This window comes from Silurus aristotelis (genome assembly GCF_946808225.1).
Source record: "Silurus aristotelis genome assembly, chromosome: 20".
NCBI lineage: Eukaryota > Metazoa > Chordata > Actinopteri > Siluriformes > Siluridae > Silurus > Silurus aristotelis.
In genome coordinates this window covers 21932556-21956255 of record NC_139593.1, presented here as the reverse complement: position 1 = coordinate 21956255, position 23700 = coordinate 21932556, and the positions used below count along the sequence as shown (strand labels likewise).

At 42.9% G+C, this 23700-nt stretch overlaps 2 protein-coding genes and 3 long non-coding RNA genes across 9 annotated transcripts; 3 read left to right on the top strand and 2 right to left on the bottom strand.

Moving 5' to 3' along the window:
* Positions 1-1828: 1828 nt before the first annotated feature.
* On the bottom strand, positions 1829-6544 carry LOC310715431. The gene is made up of 3 exons (XR_014530322.1): positions 6460-6544; positions 3396-3476; positions 1829-2876 (listed from the first exon to the last, which is right to left on the bottom strand). It is a non-coding gene; the product is annotated as an uncharacterized lncRNA (long non-coding RNA).
* Positions 6545-6583: 39 nt separating this feature from the next.
* LOC310715434 lies at positions 6584-6847 on the top strand. Its single transcript, XR_014530325.1, has 2 exons — positions 6584-6649; positions 6681-6847. It is a non-coding gene; the product is annotated as an uncharacterized lncRNA (long non-coding RNA).
* Positions 6848-8574: 1727 nt separating this feature from the next.
* Positions 8575-11986, top strand: ptcd1 (pentatricopeptide repeat domain 1). The gene is made up of 8 exons (XM_083521845.1): positions 8575-9009; positions 9289-9429; positions 9529-9747; positions 9829-9930; positions 10004-10645; positions 10782-10898; positions 11104-11286; positions 11745-11986. Exons 1-8 carry the CDS (start codon positions 8653-8655, stop codon positions 11877-11879), a joined length of 1896 nt encoding a protein of 631 aa, XP_083377971.1. The 5' UTR covers positions 8575-8652; the 3' UTR covers positions 11880-11986.
* A 626-nt stretch (positions 11987-12612) lies between these two features.
* On the top strand, positions 12613-23195 carry LOC310715416 (uncharacterized protein). 5 transcript variants are annotated; one of them, XM_083521835.1, is made up of 21 exons: positions 12613-12847; positions 13064-13248; positions 13608-13713; positions 13800-13893; positions 14347-14503; positions 14595-14823; positions 14907-15029; positions 15255-15305; positions 19210-19332; positions 19462-19620; positions 19711-19764; positions 19853-19895; positions 20180-20414; positions 20515-20597; positions 20878-20976; positions 21064-21144; positions 21223-21327; positions 21729-21850; positions 22002-22124; positions 22356-22404; positions 22824-23195. In XM_083521835.1, exons 2-21 carry the CDS (start codon positions 13125-13127, stop codon positions 22890-22892), a joined length of 2229 nt encoding a protein of 742 aa, XP_083377961.1. In that variant the 5' UTR covers positions 12613-12847; positions 13064-13124; the 3' UTR covers positions 22893-23195. The 5 variants fall into 5 exon arrangements, with proteins under 5 accessions (XP_083377961.1, XP_083377962.1, XP_083377964.1 ...); XM_083521836.1 differs by having other exon boundaries at positions 13030-13248; XM_083521838.1 differs by having other exon boundaries at positions 12613-12851; positions 13084-13248.
* LOC310715433 lies at positions 12774-14347 on the bottom strand. Its single transcript, XR_014530324.1, has 2 exons — positions 14146-14347; positions 12774-14049 (listed from the first exon to the last, which is right to left on the bottom strand). It is a non-coding gene; the product is annotated as an uncharacterized lncRNA (long non-coding RNA).
* Positions 23196-23700: the final 505 nt, after the last annotated feature.

Below are 23700 nucleotides of genomic sequence, written 5' to 3'. Positions count from 1 at the left end.
TATTAGATAATTATTACATAGTTATTACATTGTTATTACACATCCGTTTTTTTTCTTTTTTGGCAAAATTTCGATCTGTTATTACAATGTAATCACATACTTATTACATAGTTATTACATTGTTTTTACATGTCCAATTTTTACTTTTTTGCCAAAATTTTGATCTGTTATTACAATGTAATCACATAGGTATTACATAGTTATTACATTGTTATTACATGTCCGGTTTTTACTTTTTTGGCAAAATTTCGATCTGTTATTACAATGTAATCACATAGGTATTACATAGTCATTACATTGTTATAACACGTCCGGTTTTTACTTTTTTGGCAAAATTTCGTTCTGTTATTACAATGTAATCACATAGGTATTACATAGTTATTACATTGTTATAACACGTCCGGTTTCTACCCCTTTGGCAAAATTTCGATCTGTTATAACAATGTAATTACATAGGTATTACATAGTTATTACATAGTTATTACACGTCCGGTTTTTTTCTTTTTTGGCAAAATTTCGATCTGTTATTACAATGTAATCACATACTTATTACATAGTTATTACATTGTTATTACACGTCCGTTTTTTTTCTTTTTTGGCAAAATTTCGATCTGTTATTACAATGTAATCACATACTTATTACATAGTTATTACATTGTTATTACACGTCCGGTCTTTACCCCTTTGCCAAAATTTCAATCTGATAATACAATCTAATCACATAGGTATTACATAGTTATTACATTATTATTACACCTCCGGTTTTTACCTTTTTATCAAAATTTTGATCTGTTATTACAATGTAATTACATAGTTATTACATTATTACACATCCGTTTTTTTTCTTTTTTGGCAAAAGTTCTATCTGTTATTACAATGTAATTACATAGTTATTACATAGTTATTACATTGTTATTACATTGTTATTACATGTCCGGTTTTTACCCCTTTGCCAAAATTTCAATCTGATAATACAATGTAATTACATACTTATTACATAGTTATTACATTGTTATTACACCTCCGGTTTTTACTTTTTTGGCAAAATTTCGATCTGTTATTACAATGTAATTACATAGTTATTACATAGTTATTACGTAGTTATTACATTGTTATTACACGTCCGGTTTTTACTTTTGCCAAAATTTCGATCTGTTATTACAATGTAATTACATAGTTTTTATATAGTTATTACATTATTACACATCCGGTTTTTACCCCTTCGCTAAAATTTCGATCTGTTATTACAATGTAATTACATAGTTATTATATAGTTATTACATTGTTATTACACGTCCGGTTTTTACCCCTTCGCCAAAATTTCGATCAGTTATTACATAATTACATTATTATACTTCTGGTTTTTACTTTTTTGCCAAAATTTCGATCTGTTATTACAATGTAATTACATAGTTATTACATAGTTATTACATTGTTATTACACGTCCGGTTTTGACTTTTTTGCCAAAATTTCGATGTTATTACAATGTTATTACATAGTTATTACATTGTTATTACACATCTGGGTTTTACTTTTTTGCCAAAATTTCAATCTGTTAATACAATGTAATTACATAGTTATTAGTTATTACACGTCCAATTTTTACTTTTTGCCAGAATTTCGATCTGTTATTATTATGTAATTAGATAGTTATAACAGTTATTACACGTCTGGTTTTTACTTTTTGCCAAAATTTCGATCTGTTATTACAATGTAGTTACATAGTTATTACATAGTTATTACACATCAGGTTTTTTTATTGGTTGCTCCAATTTCCATTTGTGATTAGACTACATTGTTATAACACTGAAAATAGATTGTTACAAGTTTTCAATGTTATTTCACAGTTATTACAGCCTCGTTTTTACAGTTTTTACATCATTATTCTATTTAAAAAAAATAGTTTTTGCCATTTTTCACTGTATAATACAATTTACACTAAGCCACAGCTATTATAAATATTATAACTTATTACATGAATCTATTTTCTTATAGCCTCGTTATTTATCTCTTTATAAATGTTCACGATTCAAGTTGTGTAATTATAGTGTCACTTATTCCTGATGATGAAGACTGGGGCCACTGTGGTAAAGGAAAAACTCCCTTAGATGATATGAAGAAGAAACCTTGAGAGAAACCAGACTCAAAAGGGGAACATTCTCATTTAGGTGATAAAGTGTGTGATTATAAATTTTACAATACACAACACTGGAGAGAGAACTAACATGAGTAACACCAGCTTCTCCATGCCAGAGCCTTTAAACACTCAAAGAGGTCCAATGTCCAATCTCTACATGAAGTGGAATCCAAATGGTGCTGGTGCATCTTTAGATGATTCAGGATGTTTGCTGGCATCTACTCGTTGAAGGTCTTGAGGGGGACACGACTGGAACTGGTGCAACCTCGGGATGGGGAGAAAAAGAGAAGCAGTGGAGAGAACTTAGTGTAGATGCTGTTCATGATATTAACAAGCACAAGTTGATAATGTGCATGTGATCAGATGTTCCGGTTATGAAATGTGATGTGTGTTATGTGTAGAACTCGATAAATATAAACGTGTGTTGTGTTACAGTAGAGAACATTAACTTGTGGATAAGACACTTTCTCTTTAGGCACAACGAAACAAGGAAAATCCCCTCAGGCTGAAAAAAAAATATTCTTTCTAAAATGTATTTGTTACAAATAACTTTAAAAAATTGTTACACTTATCTTGGAGGTGGTGGTTTTTCAGGAAAAAGTTTTTTCAGGTCTGCTGAGCTCCAACTATACAGTAAGACAAGACACTGACCTTATTCTCCACCACCATCTACTTGATGTTCTCCAGCCTCTGATGGTGGTTCCCTCACATCTGCTTTTGGGTCTCAGGTTGATTTACCTTGGGTTAAAAAAAAAACATTAAAGGCACTGTAGACAATCTTTCTTTTTATACAGGCCTCAGAATAAACCTGTTTGTGTTTACACGAGACTAAAAACAAGTGAAAATTTTGCAAATAATGAATTATTATTTTTTATACATTAATCAACTTAAAACTTGTATATAGAGTCATTTGAAAAATTGTACAAGCAAAATAGTATCCCACCAAATGAGGTCCCCGAAAATGCAAAAGGAAAGTCCACAATTTCAAAAGGAAAAGAAAACTCAACTCAGGAAATCTAAAAAATAAATAAAAAGCAAAACAAACTCAGAAACAATAACTTATTCAGGGCAACTCGGGAAAAGGCTGAAGACACAAACTTTGGGTAAATAGAAAACAACTTTTTAGTTGAAGTTTGTGGCTGGATTGTTACAGGACTAAACCATTTGAGACTAAAGCCAGAAACAGGAACAAAATGGTGACACCTGGTGGGGTAAAGAGGAAGCACAAGGAAAGAAAGAAAAAAAAAACATAAAAACCTGAGGGGGTTGAGTGACAGTTTCCAGGATGTCCTCATTGGAGAGCAATGTCCTTATCAGGGATGTAGTCTGGAGAAAGTCCTGAGCAAAGAGAAGAGTCAGAACGATGCCTTCATCGCAGCAATAATGGTGGACAGCGTCATTAACAGGGCACAGACTTTGGGCGGCACTCATGAACTGGTGTGAAAAAATGTGGAAACACAAGGAAAGAAAACAAAAAAAAGGTAGAAACCTAGCAGTATCCTTCAAATTCTGACAGGAACTGTACCATTTTTAAGGGGAAAAAACATGGTCGTTATGACTTTGATGGTTGCAAAAAAAGGCTGGGAAAGCAAGTGTGACTTAATAAAAACAGCTAGAGGAAGAATTTGCAACTAATCCAGGCAACAGCTCAGTAACATGATTGGGTGTAAAAAGAGTCTAAAGCAGAGGCTCTCAGAAATAAAGATGGGCAGAGGTGTCAGAGACTCACACAAAAGGGCACATTAATGCACACACGATTCAACAACAGCAGACCAATGAAGAACACACGGACAAAACGGTGACATCTGGTGGGAAAAACAGGGAAACACAAGCGAAAGAAAAAACCTAACAAGGTCCCCCAAATCTGTGAAAACAATTTCAGAATATTGTTCCTTAACTTCAAATTGTAAAGACTTTGCACATTTCATCTACACAACATTAGATGCCCATGATCCTTAAGCATATGTTTTCCAGACTAAAGCAGAGAGGGACCATCTGGATGAATATTTTTCAGCTGGCAACAAGTGATTTAACCCCAAACCGATGCAGTGAGAAGCTTCTCATTTCTCAAACAACCATGTCAGAAGACACGTCCTGCAGTCGTGGAAAAGACGTTCACTTGTTTCAGAAGGGTCAAATTATTGTCCTGCATCAAGCAAAGAAACATCTAAGGAGATCCCTGAAACTACTACAATTGGTTTAAGAAATGTCCTGCGTATTATTTAGAACTGGACGGATCGTGGAGAAACATCATCTTCCAGGAAGAAATGTGGTCTGAATAAATCTTAACCGTTTGGTGAAATGAAAGAGTAAAAAACTACAGTAGAATTTATGACTGTGTTTAATAGTGAAAGTAAGAATATTTCCACACGCACAAAGTGAAGGAAACTCATGGGATTGAGACTAAACTGCTGTGGAGCCTTCAGAATAAACACTCATCAGTGCGGCTAATCGGGGAAAAGGTTTCTCCATCAATGGATTTTTTTCTTCCCTGATGGCACAAGCATGTTCCAAGATCACAACACCAGGATTCAGGTTGAAGGAGCATGAGATCATTTTCACACACCACAGAGTCCATTGAGGATCTTCAGGATGTGCTGGAGGAGACTTTGAGCAGCTCCGACTCTCATCATCAATACAAGATCTTAAAAATTACTGCAGCTCTGGACCAGAATAAATGTTGTGACACTGCAGAAGCTCATCAGACGATGCCACGGCGAACGCGTGCCGTAATCAAAGCTAAAGGAGCTCCAAGGAGATACGTTAGTGTGGGACGAGTTGTGTGTTTGTTAGATTTTGTAATCAGTTGGTTTGTCAGGAAATTAAAACTCAATCACGTTGATTTTCTCGAGCATTTTCTGCTTTTATAAATCTGTGAGTGCAACAAGCTGACTCACTAACCCAGGACCTCAGAGTTCCTTTGTTCTCGGCACAAAACGACAGTGAATAAAGGTCTTGAATCCAAGGTTGTTTGTTTTACTGTTTAATTCTGAATTTTAAATAAAAACAAAACAAAAAATTTGGATCTTCACCTTTCTAAACAAATAAACGGTGTAGTTCTGTGTAGGTCAAAAGACGGTGTTGCTCCAAAGTCCAGTGGCTTCAGACTGTTTTGAAGGGTTCTCTCTCTTTTATACCAAATCTAACAGCCAATCAAATTACGTTATACTACAACTCTTTACATTCGATAGAAATGGCTTCAACAAAATCAGTAAAGAAGCTGAAATGAATATTAGAATTAGGAACTCTGGTGTGAATGTTTGAGATTTGAAAGTCCAGGCAGGACTGAACTAAACCACAATAAAAAAACGTTATGCTTATAAGGTAAAAACAGGTCTGAAGATGAATCTTGGGAACTTTGCGTGTGATATTGATAAGATCACAGCAGAATATTGCTTAAAAAAAAAAGGAAATATTGGGGGGGGGGGGGGGGGATTTAAACCAGGCCTTAGGGTTGCTGTGTTTTTTGGGTTTAGTCATTCTGTACGTCTTTGTGGGTCTCGTCGTCTCTTATTCAGCACATTCAAGAAATGTCTCAGTACAAACATCTACTGATAAACAGAACAGTGATGATCATAAAACTCACAATAAATTCTGTATTTCTTATGTTTTATACACGTGTTAAAATCTCACATACAAAAGCAGTCAATATTTGGACACACCTTCTTCTTCTTCTTCAGTGTTTTTTTGTACTTTAATATTGAAGAATCCAAACTATAAAAGAACACATCTGGAATTATGCAGCGAATAAAGACGTGTTCAACAACCAGGAATATGTTTTAGATTTTAGACTGTTGAAAGTTTAGCGTTGCTGCAGCTTTGCACCATCACGGTTCAATGGTTTTCCAACAATCTCGAGGAGTTCCCAGAAGTGTTGAGTGCATGTTTGCTGCTTTTCCTTCACTTTCCAGTCCAACTCCTCACAAACCATCTCATATGAGGTGATTGTGGAGGGAAGCTGATCTGATGCAGCACTCCATCACTCTCCTGAGCTGTGTTTGAGGTCTTGATCCCCCAGATGAGATGCATCTCATCTGGGGGATCAAGATGAGATGCATCTCATCTGGGGGATGAGATGCATCTCGCTGTAAATGCTGTGGTCGCCATGCTGAATTAAATGTGCTCTCAATTTTGTCTAAATCACCAACAGTGTCACCAGCAAAACACGGTTCTTCCAAAGTTTGGATTCTTCAGTATTAATGTACAATGTTGAAAATAGTACAAATAAATAAAAAAAGAGATGATGTGTCCAAAATTTTGACTTATACTGTACAAATACACACAAACACACTGATCTGAGACCTGTGAGATGTTTGCTTACGCTAAAGTGCCTCAAGCTTTGACTGGTTTCTCCCCATCTGAGCTTCTCTACAACTGCTAAGTGTAAGGACCTCTTGGATGGATCCTGCTTGCAGTGGAAAGAAGAAACCATCTTTCGGTATGTTCTGGAGACTACCAAGAGGAAGAAACAGAAAACCTGATAAAAGCCCAGACAACATAGAAGACATGGTGTAAACAAGACAGAGAGAGAGAGAGAGAGAGAGAGAGAGAGAGAGAGAGAGAGAGAGAGAGAGAGAGAGAGAGAGAGAGAGAGAGAGAGAGAGAGAGCTACAGCCAGGGCAGAAGGTGTTCTCCTTCTCCCAACATGGCAGGGGATGAAGGTGTAGTGAGAAAGATGGCCTGGTGAATAACTTATAGAAAAAGCCACCTGCAAAGGCTGAGGAACCAAAACCAGAGGTAAGAAAAAACAGCAAAGAGGTGAACATGAAGCACCCAAAGACCCCGAGAGCTTCACCTGTGGACCAGTAACTGAACCATTTCACAATCTTACCGTGTCCCAGAACGTCTACTGAAACCCTTACAAGACGAGGTGAAGGCCATCCAGAAGCGAATGGAGTGACCCTGTAGTCATCATCCCAAACAAAAAGATGGAACGCTGAATGTCTGCTGAGACCTGGTCAATCGCTCAGTCCTGATTTAATCTGAACCCCACGCTGAGAACTGAGACCTTCTGCCCACATGCACAACATAAATACTGTTGAACTTTATTTATATCAGTCATTGAAATAAATCGAGTTGAAATCTCAGTCTCTCAGAAGAGGGTTAAAAAGACAGGAGGTGAAGCTGGTGGTGAAGAGATGAAGATGTACAGGATTGGGAAGGATTTTATTAGAGGGACAGTGCAGGTGGGACGTTGTGGAGACGAGGTGATTTGAGGTTTGGTGATGTTCAGATAAGGGATATGGGGTATATCAGTAGAAGAACACTGAGGATGAAGGAAAAGAGGAAGATCAAGGAGTGAGAGAACAGAGTGGTATGGAGACGTATGATCTGCTGTGGAGATTCCAAACGAGAAGATGATATTGAAATATATAATATGAAAATCTAAATGTAAAACATTTGTGTAGGATTTTGATTTTGTCCTTATATGTCTTTGGATGCGGTATAATAAAATTTGTTTCACTTAAACTTCGAATCTCAAACCTGTTCCAGCATTGATGTGCACAAAGCAGCTCCATGAAGATCTGCTTTATATGGATTGGAGAGGAAGATCTCGAGTAGCCTGCTAGATCATCATTACTGAACACCTTGGGGATGAATGTGAACACCTACTGCACCTTAGAACTCTTTACCTTCTCACCTTCTTTACTAACACACTTGTAGATAATGAACACAAATGTCCACAAGCACAAAATCTAGTGGAACATGTGCACCGAATGCAATTTATTTTACCTACTGAACATCGCTAAGATCTGACTTCTCTCAGGAACCAGAGGTGGAAACTAATGACTTAAAACTAATTGTTACTGTACTTAAGTAGATTTTTCTGTTAACCACAAAACTATATATATAAAATAAGATATACATTTATTTATCCCATATGTATATAAACATAGATAGATAGATAGATAGATAGATAGATAGATAGATAGATAGATAGATAGATAGATAGATAGATAGAAGGGATTAAAACTATAGTTAAAGTTGATGTATGTAGACATATTGGGGATCTGCTAATTGAAATTATAACATTTATCTTTTTTTTTTTTTATTATTAATATTAAAGGAACGAAATGAACTAAAACAAAACGATTCGTTCATTTTGATGAACTCAATTCAAAGAACCGACTCACTAAAATGATCCGATCTTCCCATCACTAATATGCAGTAGGGAGTCATGACTCCGTGCCGCTAGGTGGCAGCAGTGTGTTTAATCTCGCAACCCAGGTACCGTTAATTCAGCAGTCCTACTAATCGATTTACAAAAGGTTTTAAAATAATTTAACGCCTAAAGTAAAATTTCAGTGCATTTTAATGAGTTTTTATAGAGTTAAGCGTTAAATTTGAGTCTAAAGTCAGATTTCTATTGTCCGGTTGAAGTAAAATATTATGTTTATCGATTGGTCATGTCTGATTCCATCTTCAATAACAGAATCCACGTGTAGGACTCACGGGCGCGTCCCGGTTCTCGGAGATGTTCTTCACCTCCACGTGGCTCTGACAGAACGTCGTGATGCTGCGCGGTGTGCTGCTAAACGCTTTGCGAACCGGAAGTGCCCTTCATGCCAGGAACTGTCAGACGTGTGCGGTTTTCCTTCCCATCGCCGCGAGAAAGTTCGGGAGCGTCCCAAAGCCACCCGGGGGAGAAGAAGAACGAGGTGCTGCGGTCCAGTTCGGGGATCGTTCCACAGCTTTCTCCTCCAGAAACACTTACCGGAAGTCGTCCGCCGAGCAGCAGGATGCGAAACACGCAGACGCGGAAGTGGAGCTGGACGAACCGGACCACTTCCGGTCCCGAACCAAACACCGGAAGAGTAACACACCGTACTGGTATTTACTGCAGTGTAAAAAACTGCTGAAGAAAGATAAAGTGAGAAAACACTCAGAAATGAATAAGAATAATAATCTCACACACACACACACACACACACACACACACACACGATGCTGTTCTTGCTGTAATGGAAAAAAAATATCTCCACTTTATATTCTCTCTCTCTCTCTCTCTCTCTCTCTCTCTCTCTGAATCTGACTCACTTATTCTGTCTAACTGTTCTATCTATCTATCTATCTATCTATCTATCTATCTATCTATCTATCTATCTATCTATGATAATATTCTCTCTCTCTCTCTCTCTCTCTCTCTCAGTTATCTGAGGCGTTGGTGTTGTTTGAGGTTCAGATGCTGAAGGAGGAGCGATTGCAGCCGGAGGAGTATAACTACACTGTGCTGATTGGGGGATGTGGACGAGCCGGATATATTAAAAAAGCTTTTAAACTTTACAACGATGTGAGAAAACACACACACACACACACACACACACACACACACACACACACACGTGTCTCAGTGCCTGTAGAAGATAATCAGCTCGTATGTTCTCCTCAGATGAAGAAGCGAGGTCTGGAGCCCTCGGGCGCCGCCTACACGGCTCTGTTCAACGCCTGTGCTCAGTCGCCGTGGAAACGGTCGGGCCTGGAGCAGGCGCTGAAGCTGCGGCAGGAGCTGCGCAGGAAGAACATTCCTCTCAACTCCATTACCCATCATGCCCTGCTGAAAACGCTGGCACGTGCCGGAGACCTGAAGGCCTGTTTCCAGGTGCTGCGGGTAATGTGATGCACGTCCACCATGACCATCAGACCTTCAGTACTGTGGGATCTTTTCGAGTGTGTGTGTGTGTGTGTGTAGGAGATGCTACACAGTGGACAGGCGGTCACTCAGGAGACTTTTCACTACTTACTGATGTGCTGCGTGGAGGACAGAGAGCAGGGCTTCAGACTGGCGCTGCAGGTTCACACTCTTCTCCTGGTTTGTTTTGATAATTAAAACTAATGAATGCTAATAAAGCGCCGTGTCTCTGCAGGTGTGGCACCAGATGCTGAGCTCTGGTATAAAACCAGACGCCCAGAACTATAACATCCTGCTGCGTGCTGCAAGGGATTGTGGGATTGGCGATCCTGCCTTGGCGACCAATCTGCTCCTGAGGGGGCGGGACAAGTCCGGGTCTAACCTCAGAGGTCAGAGGTCAAAGCCGAGAGAAGGGACGAGTCCCCCGGAGATTTTATGCGTAGACGTGTTCGAGAGGCGCGTGCTGGCCGAGACCACGTCCGATCTCACGCAGGAGACTCTTCACTCTGATTCGGAACAAACCAACCCACTTCCTGCTTCCTCGCCATCACGTGCGCTGGTCCAGACGTCCGTCCCGAACCTGCTGGACCCGGGTACCTGTCGCTCAGACGTGGTCACCTTGGCGAGCGCGAGCACCCCGTCTGATAGGCTGGCGCTGATCGGAGACCTGGACGGCTTTCTGAATAAAATGTCCAGTGACGGATTGAAGCCCAGTATAAAGACTCTCACGCTGTTGGCTGACGTGACGGAGCCCAGCAGCCAATCGGTACGCAGCCTGATCCACGCGGCCGATCAGGGCGGAGTCAAGCTGGACGCGGGGTTCTTTAATACTCTGATCAGGAGAGCTGCTAAAGCAGGAGATGTGGAAGGAGCCAAGGTCAGGAGATGATCGGGAGAGTTTTATTTACTTGTTGATGATGTAGAATCTGTGACTGTACACGACATGAGGAAACGTTTTTAATCCTGGAAAAGTTACGGTGTAAAAGCTGTTGTGGGTCGTCTTCCTGTTTCAGGCTGTGAAGGTGCTGATGCTGGAGAGGAAGCTGCATGTAAACGCTCAGACCTTCTGCAGCATGGCTCTGGTGTGTCGCACACACAAACATGGACTCCAGCTCCTCACTGACATGAAGGTCTGAACATAAAACTAAATTATAATAATGTAATGCATGTTATATATATATATATATAAATACAGCACATGCAGGTGTGTAAATCAGGCTGAATAATCAAAAATAATAATAAAAAATGATTTGGTTTGTTTGCATGTTTTACAGTCAACGTGTGTGTGTGTGTGTGTGTGTGTGTGTGTGTGTGTTTTTTTTCCCCCCCAATCAGACGTGCGGCGTGACTCCGAACGCTCACGTGTTTAGCGCTCTGATTGGTCAGGCAGCGCGGCGTTTGGACTACGCCTGGCTGCACGAGCTGCTGCTCCAGATGCACCAGATGCAGGTTTCACCCAACGACGTCGTCATCAAACAGCTGGAATTCGCCGCAGAGTATCCACCCACCTACGACCAGGTCTCCCACCCACCTCATTTACATATGCAAATTCCATGAGCTTTACTTTGTTCTTTTTATAGATTTTCTTTTGTTTTTATTTGTTATATCAAAAAATAAAATTCAGTAGTGAAATTTCTTTTTTTTTTGATATAACAAATAAAAACAAACAAAAGAAAATCAATAAAAATAATAAAGTAAAACTCATTATTACACATATATTTATAATAATAAATAATTACACATTTTATAGATATTTTAATCTGCATAAATCAGGATTAAAAAATCTATAAAATAAGTGTGTGATAAAGACGAGGTGTTGGTGCTGGGAAATGGAGCGCACGGGGGGTTATGTAAATGAGATGTAAATGAGGGGCAGGGCTCATTGACTGCTCTTTAAGATTCAATAAAATCAAGACATTTTAGTTTCTACACTGATGAACTGATGAACATTTCTCCGTGTGCACTTTTCTCCATAGTACAATTCGAAGAACACCTACCTGGACAAGATCAACGGTTTTCGTGGTTTCTATAAGCAGTGGCTGGAGTTCATGCCTGCACAGGAGACGCCACACCCCATGGAGAAATTCCACCAACCCGAGATGGAGAATTAGCGAGATGGAGTCGAGTCGAGTCGAGTCAGGAGAGTCGAGTGGAGCCGAGTCGGCTGAGATGATTCACTAAACGAATAATAAATAAAAGTATTACTGACTTCACTTTATTTGTGTGTGTGTGTGTGTGTGTGTGTGTGTGTGTGTGTGTGTGTGTGTGAGAGAGAGAGAGAGGAAGAAAACACACTTACCCTGAGTTTCTCAAAGCTGAGTCTAATCGTTCGTTTTCATATTTGATTCTTGGGTTGTGTTTATTAATTTGAGCACAAAGCAGCGTAACAGTGACATGAGGAAGATCTGCCTGATTTATCTGAATGCTCTAACTCTGGATGGAATTCTCTTCCTTTGGAGACCACTGTATGAGAATGGTTCCACAAGATCCATGAAGTTCTTGAGCAACTCAGGATGAATTTGAATGTCATTAAGATCAACAGTACACCACAGCGGTTCAGGACCACAGGTTGCACAAACGTGTGTTTACACGTCCAACACTGAAGACCTTAAACAATGATGGACCTTCAGTGATGACGATGAAGTTCCCTTTGGATTCTGGTTCCTCTTAAGGTTTTTTCTTCATGAAGTCTCATGTTCATTATTAAAGCTGTTATACAAATAAAAATGTATTGTACCTCAGATGCTGTATGGTGAGTGAATAACTCTTTAGTCCCCGCCCACTTCACATAATCCCGCCCAAATTCTTTCGCTAAGTCCCGCCCACGTGATCTACAGCGATCAAACAATCAGAAACATTCCGAGCAGGAGATCAGAATGTTCTCACAACTTTCTCCTTAAACACACACATTTACACTTTTACTCATGTTGAACATCTAAAAATTACACCTTTATTTTTCTCGCTCGTTTACAGTCTTGACGTCATTTCCGACCGGAACTTCCTCCTTTTCTTTTTTTTTTTTTTTTTTTTGCGCAACTAAAGCGCAAAGTTTGAAGCTTCTCCAGGCGACAATGTGCAGGTCAGTCCACTGTGGAACATCTCACCTTACCTTCATCATATCATAGGTTCTAAAGTTACAGGTCGCAAAGCGCTCTTTATTTTCTCTTCCTGCTTCTTTTAAAGGAACTCGGTAGCTGTGGTGTGTGTGTGTGTGTGTGTGTGTGTGTGTGTGTGTGTGTGTGAGAGAGAGAGAGACTGCAGGAGAAAGCTGACACGTGGTTATTTGTACACACAGCTGAAGCTGGAGACAGACAGAGAGAAGGAGAAGGAGAGAGAGAGAGAGAGAAAGTTCCTCCATGGACCCGAGTATTGAGGTGATCGTGCTGAGCGACGACGAGGATGCAGAGGCGGACTCTGACCACACGGGGGCGCACGAGAACTCCTCCGTGTTCATAGTGGAGGAAGACGAGATGAATAAAGGTGGAGGAAGTTTTACATTAATTACTGATCTACTGTCCTGTAACAACACTGTAACTACACACACCACATTCATCCATCCATCAATTCATTCTCTACAACTCCTTTCCATCCTCTCCTCTCATTCTTTTCTTCCCACTCCCTCTATCCATGTCTTCCTCCCACTCTCTTCTTTACACATTCATTCTTCCTTCTTTTCCTTTCCCACACTCACTTACTCTTTCCCTCCTGATCTTTCTATTCACCTCTAAATCTCTATTCACTTATTCTTTTCTCTTGGTTTATCTCCATCTCCCTCCACCATCCCTCTTTCCTACATCTTCTCTCTCTCACTGACCCCCGGAGTCGTTGTTTTCTAGCAGGTCCCTCGGAGACGAGCGAAATTCTGGACGAGGACGTGACCATCACCTTCTCCCGTAAAGCCAACCTTCTGCCTCACGCCCGGTACGACTGCACCGAGGCCTTCAGGTAACTCTCGATCTCACCTGGGTTTCCTCCTGTTCTCCTCTCGTGGATCTTCAGGTTGTCCTGAACATGGTGTGGCTTTTTCTCAGCTTTACAGACTCCAACGTCTCGGAGCCAGAGAGCGATAACGCGGTTTTCTGCGAGCAGTGCTTCTGTTACATCTGTGACCAGCTCGCCTCTCAGGTAAGGAAAATTCACCTAGAACCTCCTGCAGAACCTGGACCCGCTTGTGAAACCAGGAACCTCCTGTGGAACACAGAGCCTTCTGTAGAACCAAGAACCCCCTGTCGAACCAGAAAAATTCCTGTAGAACCTGGAACCTCCTTTTGAACCAGGAACCTCCTGTGGAACACGGAGCCTTCTGTAGAACCAAGAACCCCCTGTCGAACCAGAAAAATTCCTGTAGATCCTGGAACCTCCTTTTGAACCAGGAACCTTCTGTGGAACCAGGATGGAACCTGAGAAAGACCCGAGGAGCTCAATATGACATTGCATCTTTACTGATTAGATTTTTATACGTTTCAATGCAACTTCCATAGAGAACATATATAATATATATCAATAACCTTCTGACATGTGATGTATCACGATATCGATATTATCGCCGAGCCTCAACCTTTTCTCCTCCTCCCTCAGTGTAAGTTCTGGAACGTTCCGGGGTTTTGTCACTGCAACGCTCACAAACGCAGCATTTACTGGAAATCCCTACGCGACAAAAGGATCCTGGGATTTCTGCACGAGCTGAAGTTCACCTTCAACCCGGCCGACTTGGATTCAGACCTCCGGCACGCAGGTGCGTATGAAGATGTTTGAGCGGCGAAGTGCGATGAGATAGGTGCTGAATCAAGTGTGTGTGTGTGTGTGTGTGTGTGTGTGTGTGGTAGAAACCCGCCTGCAGGAGTTTGCTCGGAGCTTAGCGGTGAAGTACGCCGCGTTCTTGGTGACGACGGAGAACCCGAACCGACAGATCGCCTGCGTTTGCCCTTGTCACTCCACCAGAGGCAGAACTGCAGGAAACAGCTCGGCCAGAGGGGGCGCTGCAGGGGCAGTCGGGGTGGTGGGGGCGGGATGTTCGAGGTGCTACATGGATCACCAGAAACTTGTTCTGTACGAGTAAGTGTGTTTCATACGTGCCGTTACGTGGCGTCCTCGGCTCTACACGTGTACGACGTGACGTTATTGTACACTGTTTGTAGCTACACACCCGTGATGGAGCACGTAATCGCGTTTCTCGACGAGACGATGAAGGAAAACCCGAAGAGCGGCTCAGTCATTGTGCTAGGGGCGGTTAAGCTGTTCATCACACACTCAATGCCTGGGTAAAAACACACACACACACACACACACACACACACACACACACACACACTTTCATGTAATATGCAAATTAAATTGATATTTAAATCTACACTGCATTTCCAAAAGTATTGGGACCACTGTCTTTTCCACACTACCATATGTGGGTGTTTTTTGTTTGTTTGTTTTCTTTGTGAGGCCACAATTACACCTCCACATTTGTGTATTTATTCTTTGTTCCCCTACAGGACCGTACACGCGCCGGCGATTTCACACGTCGTAATGGAGCTGTTTTGGAGGTAAAAGTTTTAGATTATAATATAATCTGTATAAACAGTGAGGAAAATAAGTATTTAAACACCCTGCTATTTTGCAAGTTCTCCCACTTAGAAATCATGGAGGGGTCTGAAATTGTCATCGTAGGTGCATGTCCACTGTGAGAGACATAATCTAAAAAAAAAAATACAGAAATCAACATGTATGATTTTTAAACTATTTATTTGTATGATACAGCTGCAAATAAGTATTTGAACACCTGTCTATCAGCTAGAATTCTGACCCTCAAAGACCTGTTAGTCTGCCTTTAAAATGTCCACCTTCACTACATTTATTATCCTAAATTAGATGCACCTGTTTGAGGTCGTTAGCTGCATAAAGACACCTGTCCACCCCATACAATCAGTAAGAATCCAACTACTAACATGGCCAAGACCAAAGAGCTGTCCAAAGACACTAGAGACAAAATTGTACACCTCCACAAGGCTGGAAAGGGCTACGGGGAAATTGCCAAGCAGCTTGGTGAAAAAAGGTCCACTGTTGGAGCAATCATTAGAAAATGGAAGAAGCTAAACATGACTGTCAATCTCCCTCGGACTGGGGCTCCATGAAAGATCTCACCTCGTGGGGTCTCAATGATCCTAAGGAAGGTGAGAAATCAGCCCAGAACTACATGGGAGGAGCTGGTCAATGACCTGAAAAGAGCTGGGACCACCGTTTCCAAGGTTACTGTTGGTAATACACTAAGAGTCATGGTTTGAAATCATGCATGGCACGGAAGGTTCCCCTGCTTAAACCAGCACATGTCCAGGCACGTCTTAAGTTTGCCAATGACCATTTGGATGATCCAGAGGAGTCATGGGAGAAAGTCATGTGGTCAGATGAGACCAAAATAGAACTTTTGGGTCATAATTCCACTAAACGTGTTTGGAGGAAGAAGAATGATGAGTACCATCCCAAGAACCCCATCCCTACTGTGAAGCATGGGGGTGGTAGCATCATGCTTTGGGGGTGTTTTTCTGCCCATGGGACAGGGCGACTGCACTGTATTAAGGAGAGGATGACCGGGGCCATGTATTGCGAGATTTTGGGGAACAACCTCCTTCCCTTATTTAGAGCATTGAAGATGGGTCGAGGCTGGGTCTTCCAACATGACAATGACCCGAAGCACACAGCCAGGATAACCAAGGAGTGGCTCTGTAAGAAGCATATCAAGGTTCTGGCGTGGCCTAGCCAGTCTCCAGACCTAAACCCAATAGAGAATCTTTGGAGGGAGCTTAAACTCCGTGTTTCTCAGCGACAGGCCAGAAACCTGACTGATCTAGAGAAGATCTGTGTGGAGGAGTGGCCAAAATCCCTCCTGCAGTGTGTGCAAACCTGGTGAAAAACTACAGGAAACGTTTGACCTCTGTAATTGCAAACAAAGGCTCCTGTACCAAATATTAACATTGACTTTCTCAGGTGTTCAAATACTTATTTGCAGCTGTATCATACAAATAAATAGTTTAAAAATCATACATTGTGATTTCTGGATTTTTTTTTTTAGATTATGTCTCTCACAGTGGACATGCACCTACGATGACAATTTCAGACCCCTCCATGATTTCTAAGAGGGAGAACTTACTTATTTACTCACTGTATGTGTGCGTTATTGACAAGACAGCAAAAAGCAGCCTTCTGGTCCGGGACAATGTTTTATTCAGACCGAGGGCATCTATAAGACTTCTAAATGGCAGTAGATTAAAAAAAAATAAAATAAAATAAGTCCACTATTTTAGATTGAAGTGAGTAAACAGGAAAATAATAATATTTCCAGTCAGGAACTGCTTGGTGGCAGTGGCAGTGGGAGTGTTGGTGGTAGTGGGAGTGGCAGTGTTATTGGCTGTGGCAGTGTTATTGGCTGTGGCAGTGTTGGTGGTAGTGGCAGTGTTGGTGGTAGTGGCAGTGTTGGTGGTAGTGGCAGTGTTGGTGGCAGTGGGAGTGTTAGTGGGAGTGTTGGTGGTAGTGGGAGTGTTGGTGGTAGTGGGAGTGTTGGTGGCAGTGTTGGTGGTAGTGGGAGTGTTGGTGGCAGTGTTGGTGGTAGTGTTGGTGGCAGTGGGAGTGTTGGTGGCAGTGGGAGTGTTGGTGGCAGTGGGAGTGTTGGTGGCAGTGGGAGTGTTGGTGGCAGTGGGAGTGTTGGTGGCAGTGGGAGTGGCAGTGGGAGTGTTAGTGGGAGTGTTAGTGGGAGTGTTAGTGGGAGTGTTAGTGGGAGTGTTAGTGGGAGTGTTGGTGGCAGTGTTGGTGGCAGTGTTGCTGGTAGTGGCAGTGTTAGTGGTAGTGGCAGTGTTAGTGGTAGTGGCAGTGTTGGTGGTAGTGGGAGTGTTAGTGGCAGTGGGAGTGTTGGTGGTAGTGGGAGTGTTGGTGGTAGTGGGAGTGTTGGTGGTAGTGGGAGTGTTGGTGGCAGTGGGAGTGTTGGTGGCAGTGGGAGTGTTAGTGGCAGTGGGAGTGTTAGTGGCAGTGGGAGTGGCAGTGGGAGTGTTAGTGGGAGTGTTAGTGGGAGTGTTAGTGGGAGTGTTAGTGGGAGTGTTGGTGGCAGTGTTGGTGGCAGTGTTGCTGGCAGTGTTGCTGGTAGTGGCAGTGTTAGTGGTAGTGGCAGTGTTGGTGGTAGTGGCAGTGTTGGTGGTAGTGGGAGTGTTAGTGGCAGTGGGAGTGTTGGTGGTAGTGGGAGTGTTGGTGGTAGTGGGAGTGTTGGTGGTAGTGGGAGTGGTGGTGGTAGTGGGAGTGGTGGTGGTAGTGGGAGTGGTGGTGGTAGTGTTGGTGGTAGTGGGAGTGTTAGTGGCAGTGTTAGTGGCAGTGTTGGTGGTAGTGGGAGTGTTAAAGGCAGTGTTGGTGGTAGTGGGAGTGTTGGTGGTAGTGGGAGTGTTGGTGGTAGTGGGAGTGTTGGTGGTAGTGGGAGTGTTGGTGGTAGTGGGAGTGTTGGTGGTAGTGGGAGTGTTAGTGGCAGTGTTGGTGGTAGTGGGAGTGTTGGTGATAGTGGGAGTGTTAGTGGTAGTGTTGGTGGTAGTGGGAGTGTTTGTGGCAGTGGCAGTGTTGGTGGTAGTGTTGGTGGGAGTGTTAGTGGCAGTGGCAGTGTTGGTGGTAGTGGTAGTGTTGGTGGTAGTGGGAGTGTTGGTGGTAGTGGGAGTGTTAGTGGTAGTGGCAGTGTTAGTGGTAGTGGCAGTGTTAGTGGTAGTGGCAGTGTTGGTGGTAGTGGGAGTGTTGGTGGCAGTGGCAGTGTTGGTGGTAGTGGGAGTGTTGGTGGTAGTGGGAGTGTTGGTGGTAGTGGGAGTGTTAGTGGTAGTGGGAGTGTTAGTGGTAGTGGGAGTGTTGGTGGTAGTGGGAGTGGTAGTGGTAGTGGCAGTGTTGGTGGTAGTGTTGGTGGGAGTGTTAGTGGCAGTGGCAGTGTTGGTGGTAGTGGTAGTGTTGGTGGTAGTGGGAGTGTTAGTGGTAGTGGCAGTGTTAGTGGTAGTGGCAGTGTTAGTGGTAGTGGCAGTGTTGGTGGTAGTGGGAGTGTTGGTGGCAGTGGCAGTGTTGGTGGTAGTGGCAGTGTTGGTGGTAGTGGGAGTGTTGGTGGCAGTGGCAGTGTTGGTGGCAGTGGCAGTGTTGGTGGTAGTGGGAGGGTTGGTGGTAGTGGGAGTGTTGGTGGTAGTGGGAGTGTTAGTGGTAGTGGGAGTGTTAGTGGTAGTGGGAGTGTTGGTGGTAGTGGGAGTGGTAGTGGTAGTGGCAGTGTTGGTGGTAGTGTTGGTGGTAATAGCAGTCGTGTGAAGAATTTGACTAATGATCACTTGTTAAAATGGTGGGAAAAAAATGAAGTAAAAAGAAAAGGCTTTAACAAATGAATACTATGAAATGTGTGTTTGATTGACTTACATTTTTTCTTTTTTTTTTCCTTTTCTTCTTTTATTTAAGAGCGATATCGATTGTGCAGATTTGGTTTGTCGACGCAAACTTTCCGTTCTCTTTTGTCAAGCAACTGCAAGACTTTTTCCAAATTCTTCCACTTCCTCCTGACTTCAGAAAATTCAGAAACAGGTAAAAATAAAATAGCATTGTGTTTTGTTTTTTTTTTCCTCACGTGTATCAGTGGTATGTATTTCGGATACTAAGCAGTTCCAGAACCTTCTCATCAGGACCGTTCAACTTTGTTTTGTTTTCTCGTAGTCTGAACGTGCTCCCCTGGGACGACCCGTTGCTGTCCGCGGTGCTGAAAGGTCAGAACGTGACCGGGGTCAGGCAGGTCAAAGGCCGGCGTCAGGAGACGCTGCACGAAATGGCGCTGGTGGTCAGATCCCGGGTTCTGAATCTCCAGCAGCAAAACAGGTTCCTTCATTCTGCATGGTGGAGATGAAGCTGTGAGACTGCTGGAGGTCTTCAGGAAATGAGCCCTTTTTTCTGTGTTTTGCTCCTCAGGTTTCGTGAGCTGGCTCGCTACCTCAAATACGTGAGAAGTGACAACGCTGCCATGTGAGTCCCTGCTCCTCACCCTAACACCAGTTTCACCCATTTTCACTTACGCCGCTCACCGTTTCGTTTCTCTTTCCTGCGATTAAAGGCTGCAGATGATGAGAGACTGGATTCCTCTTTACCTGTGCAAGGTGAATTAATTACATTTTATTTAGAGGTAAAGAAAAACAAGCTGCTGAGATGAACTACAGATGAGTGCTGATTACCTCCTGCGATAGTGTGATGGACACACAGGTTTTTATTCTGGTGGAATATGCCTTCATTCACACACGTTAGCTTCCTGCTAAGTATTTGGGAGGAGGGAACGTGTATGAATAGAGAACATGGAGCATAGAAAACGTATTTCTGTAGTATAATAATCTATGGAACAATAAGTGCTGAAATGTGGATGATCATCGCGTGTGTGTGTTTGAAGGTCGGCGATTATAACGGCGCGATTGAATGCTTGTTCAACCCCATGTATGGCCCTTCATGCCCCGCCTCCAGGCTGAGTCCTGCCCAGTTTAATGCCTACCTCAGAATCTTCATGTCTGGCCACGCCCCCCACACTATACCACACCCACCGCAGGTGGAGTTCGGTCCTTACTCTCAAATCGTCCACGCGGTTCAGACGGATCCTTTACTGAGCAGCACATGGACCCCCATCGCAGGTAAAGAAGGAGGTCACGATATTTCTTGAGCTACTCAGGTTCACGTAGTTACTTTGCTTCGAGGTGCAGCGTTCTAAAAAAACTGTACCTTTTTTTCCAGGAGGATCCAACCTGCTGAAAAGACCAGAGGTGCTGAAGTTTGCACTCCGTGTCATGAAGTATAACAATGCAGCCTTTGCACATGTGAGTGTGTGTGTGTGTGTGTGTGTGTGTGTGTGTGTGTCAAATACGATGTGTTCTAAAGTGATGTCAGAAGCTTCGAGTCGGTTCTCCGCCCAAAAAAAAAAAAAGCAATCTGGAATGTTTGTGAAGTGAGACGTCGACGTTTCAGAACAGTGCTGTAAGGTTTGGTATCTCAGCTCCGTAAGTCGCACCAGAGCTCCAGCAGCAGTTATTAGCGTGGGAGCTAAATATTATATTATTATTATTATTAATGTTGTTGTTGTTGTTATCTGTCTTCTAGAGCGAAAGCTGGATAAAAGTGCTGGAATTTGTCAACCTGTCGTCTCCTTCCGGTCCGGACGGCTCGTGTTTGCAGGAACCCGACTACAACTTTCTCATGGTGAGTCACAGCGAGACGTTTAACACGTCTTGGTGGTGTAGGAACACTGGCGCTGATCCGAGGTGTATTGTTTTTGGGGTGTTTCAGAGGTCCAGGGAGGCCGCCATGGGAATCCTCGGCGAGCTCAATCGGACGTCCCGGATCCACATTCCGAAAAGCTTTCAGAGCGTGAGAGCCGTTTTGTGTTGTGTGGTGGAGTAACGCTGACGTCTGATTGTTGGGTGAAATCTTCTTCTTCTCCTGCAGGGATATCCGGAGCAGGCCCTGTTACTCTTAGCTACTCAGGCTTTAGCATGGCGTCTTCTACATTCACGACTCAAACCCATCCTCCCCATCCTCCTGACCTTCACAGTCAGTCTTCTGCCTGTGTGCTTGTGTCTGAGCGTCTGTCTGTCTGAGCGTCTGTCTGTCTGAGCGTCTGAGTGTTTGTGTCTGTCTGAGCGTCTGTCTGTCTGAGCGTCTGTCTGTCTGAGCGTCTGAGTGTTTGTGTCTGTCTGAGCGTCTGTCTGTCTGAGCGTCTGAGTGTTTGTGTCTGTCTGAGCGTCTGTCTGTCTGAGCGTCTGTCTGTCTGAGCGTCTGAGTGTTTGTGTTTGTCGGAGCGTCTGTCTGTCTGAGAGTTTCTTTGTTTCAATTGTACGATCACTGTAACATCACACCATATTTTACATTTAGGCTTTGATGTGTGTGTGTGTGTGTGTGTGTGTGTGTGTGTGTGTGTGTGTGTGTGTGTGTGTGTGTGTGTGTGTGTTCAGTCAAATCCCTGGGTGATGCGCTGGTTGTTCAGCAGCCTCCTGGTGCAGCCGCAGATGCTTCTGGATTTGTTTCTTACGATCCTGGAGGAACTGGTGGACAGACAAGGCAAATCAGTTCTGCGGTACGCTCGCTCAGACCCGACATTTCAGCATCCGATCATCTGCACAACTGCGTTAGAATAAATAGAACACGATCTGTTTAAGACTGGAATAAAGAACGGGGTCCATGTATTTCTGCTGAATATAAAAGTTTGATTTAATGTTGTACCCCAGGTTGCAGGACACAGTCGAGCACTTCTTCATCGCCAGTTTCCTCTGCCTGTTCTTCCTGGAGCCCAGCGTCGCTCTCCATCCCAACACTTACCCCGTTACTGATCTGCTGGCCAAGTGGAATGAGTAAGCGTGCTTTCACATCACCAGATCACAGTGCCGACTTTCTTCTCATTAAATATTTACACCCGGCAGAAATCACACATAATACCAACTCCTCAGTTTAGTGTTTTTATTCCTTACATACACGAATAGAAACTGACCGGTATTTTGTGTAACACCACTGGGTCCATGTTTGTGGTGTTTTTTTTCCCCCCACCGTGTCTGAACACAGTCTCCTGTGTGTTCCAAACGCAGGTTTGAAAACCCGTGGATGTACCACCTCAGATGCATGCTCGAAGTCAGCGTAAGAAAACTTATTATATCTAATGGAATCTAAGTAATAAAACGTGTACGTGTACGTGTGTTTAATCTGGCTGATGTATCAATGTGGTGCAGAACCAAAAGAACCCTCTAGGGGCAGTATGGTACCATGTGATCATGTCCATCAAAAAATAACCAATTTGTGTCTGAAATCACATCCGTGGGTAAAAATCTGTGTCGAGCACCAGAAAAAAAAATGAGTCTGGATTTTTCTAGATTTGATTCGAGACTGTGCTCATGACATCACTAATGGTGACGGCAGGAAAGTCGGGATGGTGCTGGAAATTTTCAGGATTTAGTGACCCTTAACCCCACTGGCTGCTGCTAAGTCATGTGACTGCATTAGAAATATAAATACGTAACGTGTGATTTGGTGTTTTTGTGTCTCTGGGTTTTGTGCAGGAGTCGAGTCTGAACCCGGACAAACGGCAAATTCTCATTCAGATGATGCAGTGGGGTCTGCGTCAGTAACGTGTGTGTGTGTGTGTGTGTGTGTGTGTGTGTGTGTGTCAGAGCGATCAGCTCGTAATGTAAGATATCGGACCCTCGACTGTTCCTCATGAACACTGCAGATTGTTTGTTTGAAACGATCGGATTCTTGTTTTTGTTGAATCATAAAAGAAATGGAGGTTTTTGTTGTACAGGATTTTTGCGTGTGGAAAAGCACGTCGAGCAGCTGCTTCACATCACACAGCAAATGTACGTTTTCTTTCTGTTCCCTTGTTCAACGGAGAAATGCTTTTTATGTGCGAAATAAAAATTTTAAATCTACAACACGCGTTTGCTTTCAATACTTTGACCACGGATCTCCGGATCACTGCGGTGAGGTGGGGATGGTTCCACATGGACAGCATGAAGATCCAGGAAGTTCCTGAGCAACTCCAGGATGGATTAAGATCAACTGTCTGCTATAATGTGCTCAGGACCAGAGTTTGCATGAACACACCTGCATTTAAACACCTATCAATAATGATGGACATCAGGATGGTTTCCATTGGAGTCTGGTTCCTCTCATGGTTTTTTTCATGAAGACTCAGGGAGCTTTTTCTTTGCCACAGTCACCACTGGATCACTCATTAGGCATAAACTTACAATGATATAATTTTTTTATACAACTTAACCACTTTTATACAAATCAAAATAATCTTTTTGAAGTAATGACGCTGGGGGTTTGAGTTCGACTGGAGTTCAGATTACATGGAAATATGAAAGGACACGAGACACGACGAGTTTGTTACTTTCACTTGGGGCTGATTTTATATATTTATTTATCTTGGTG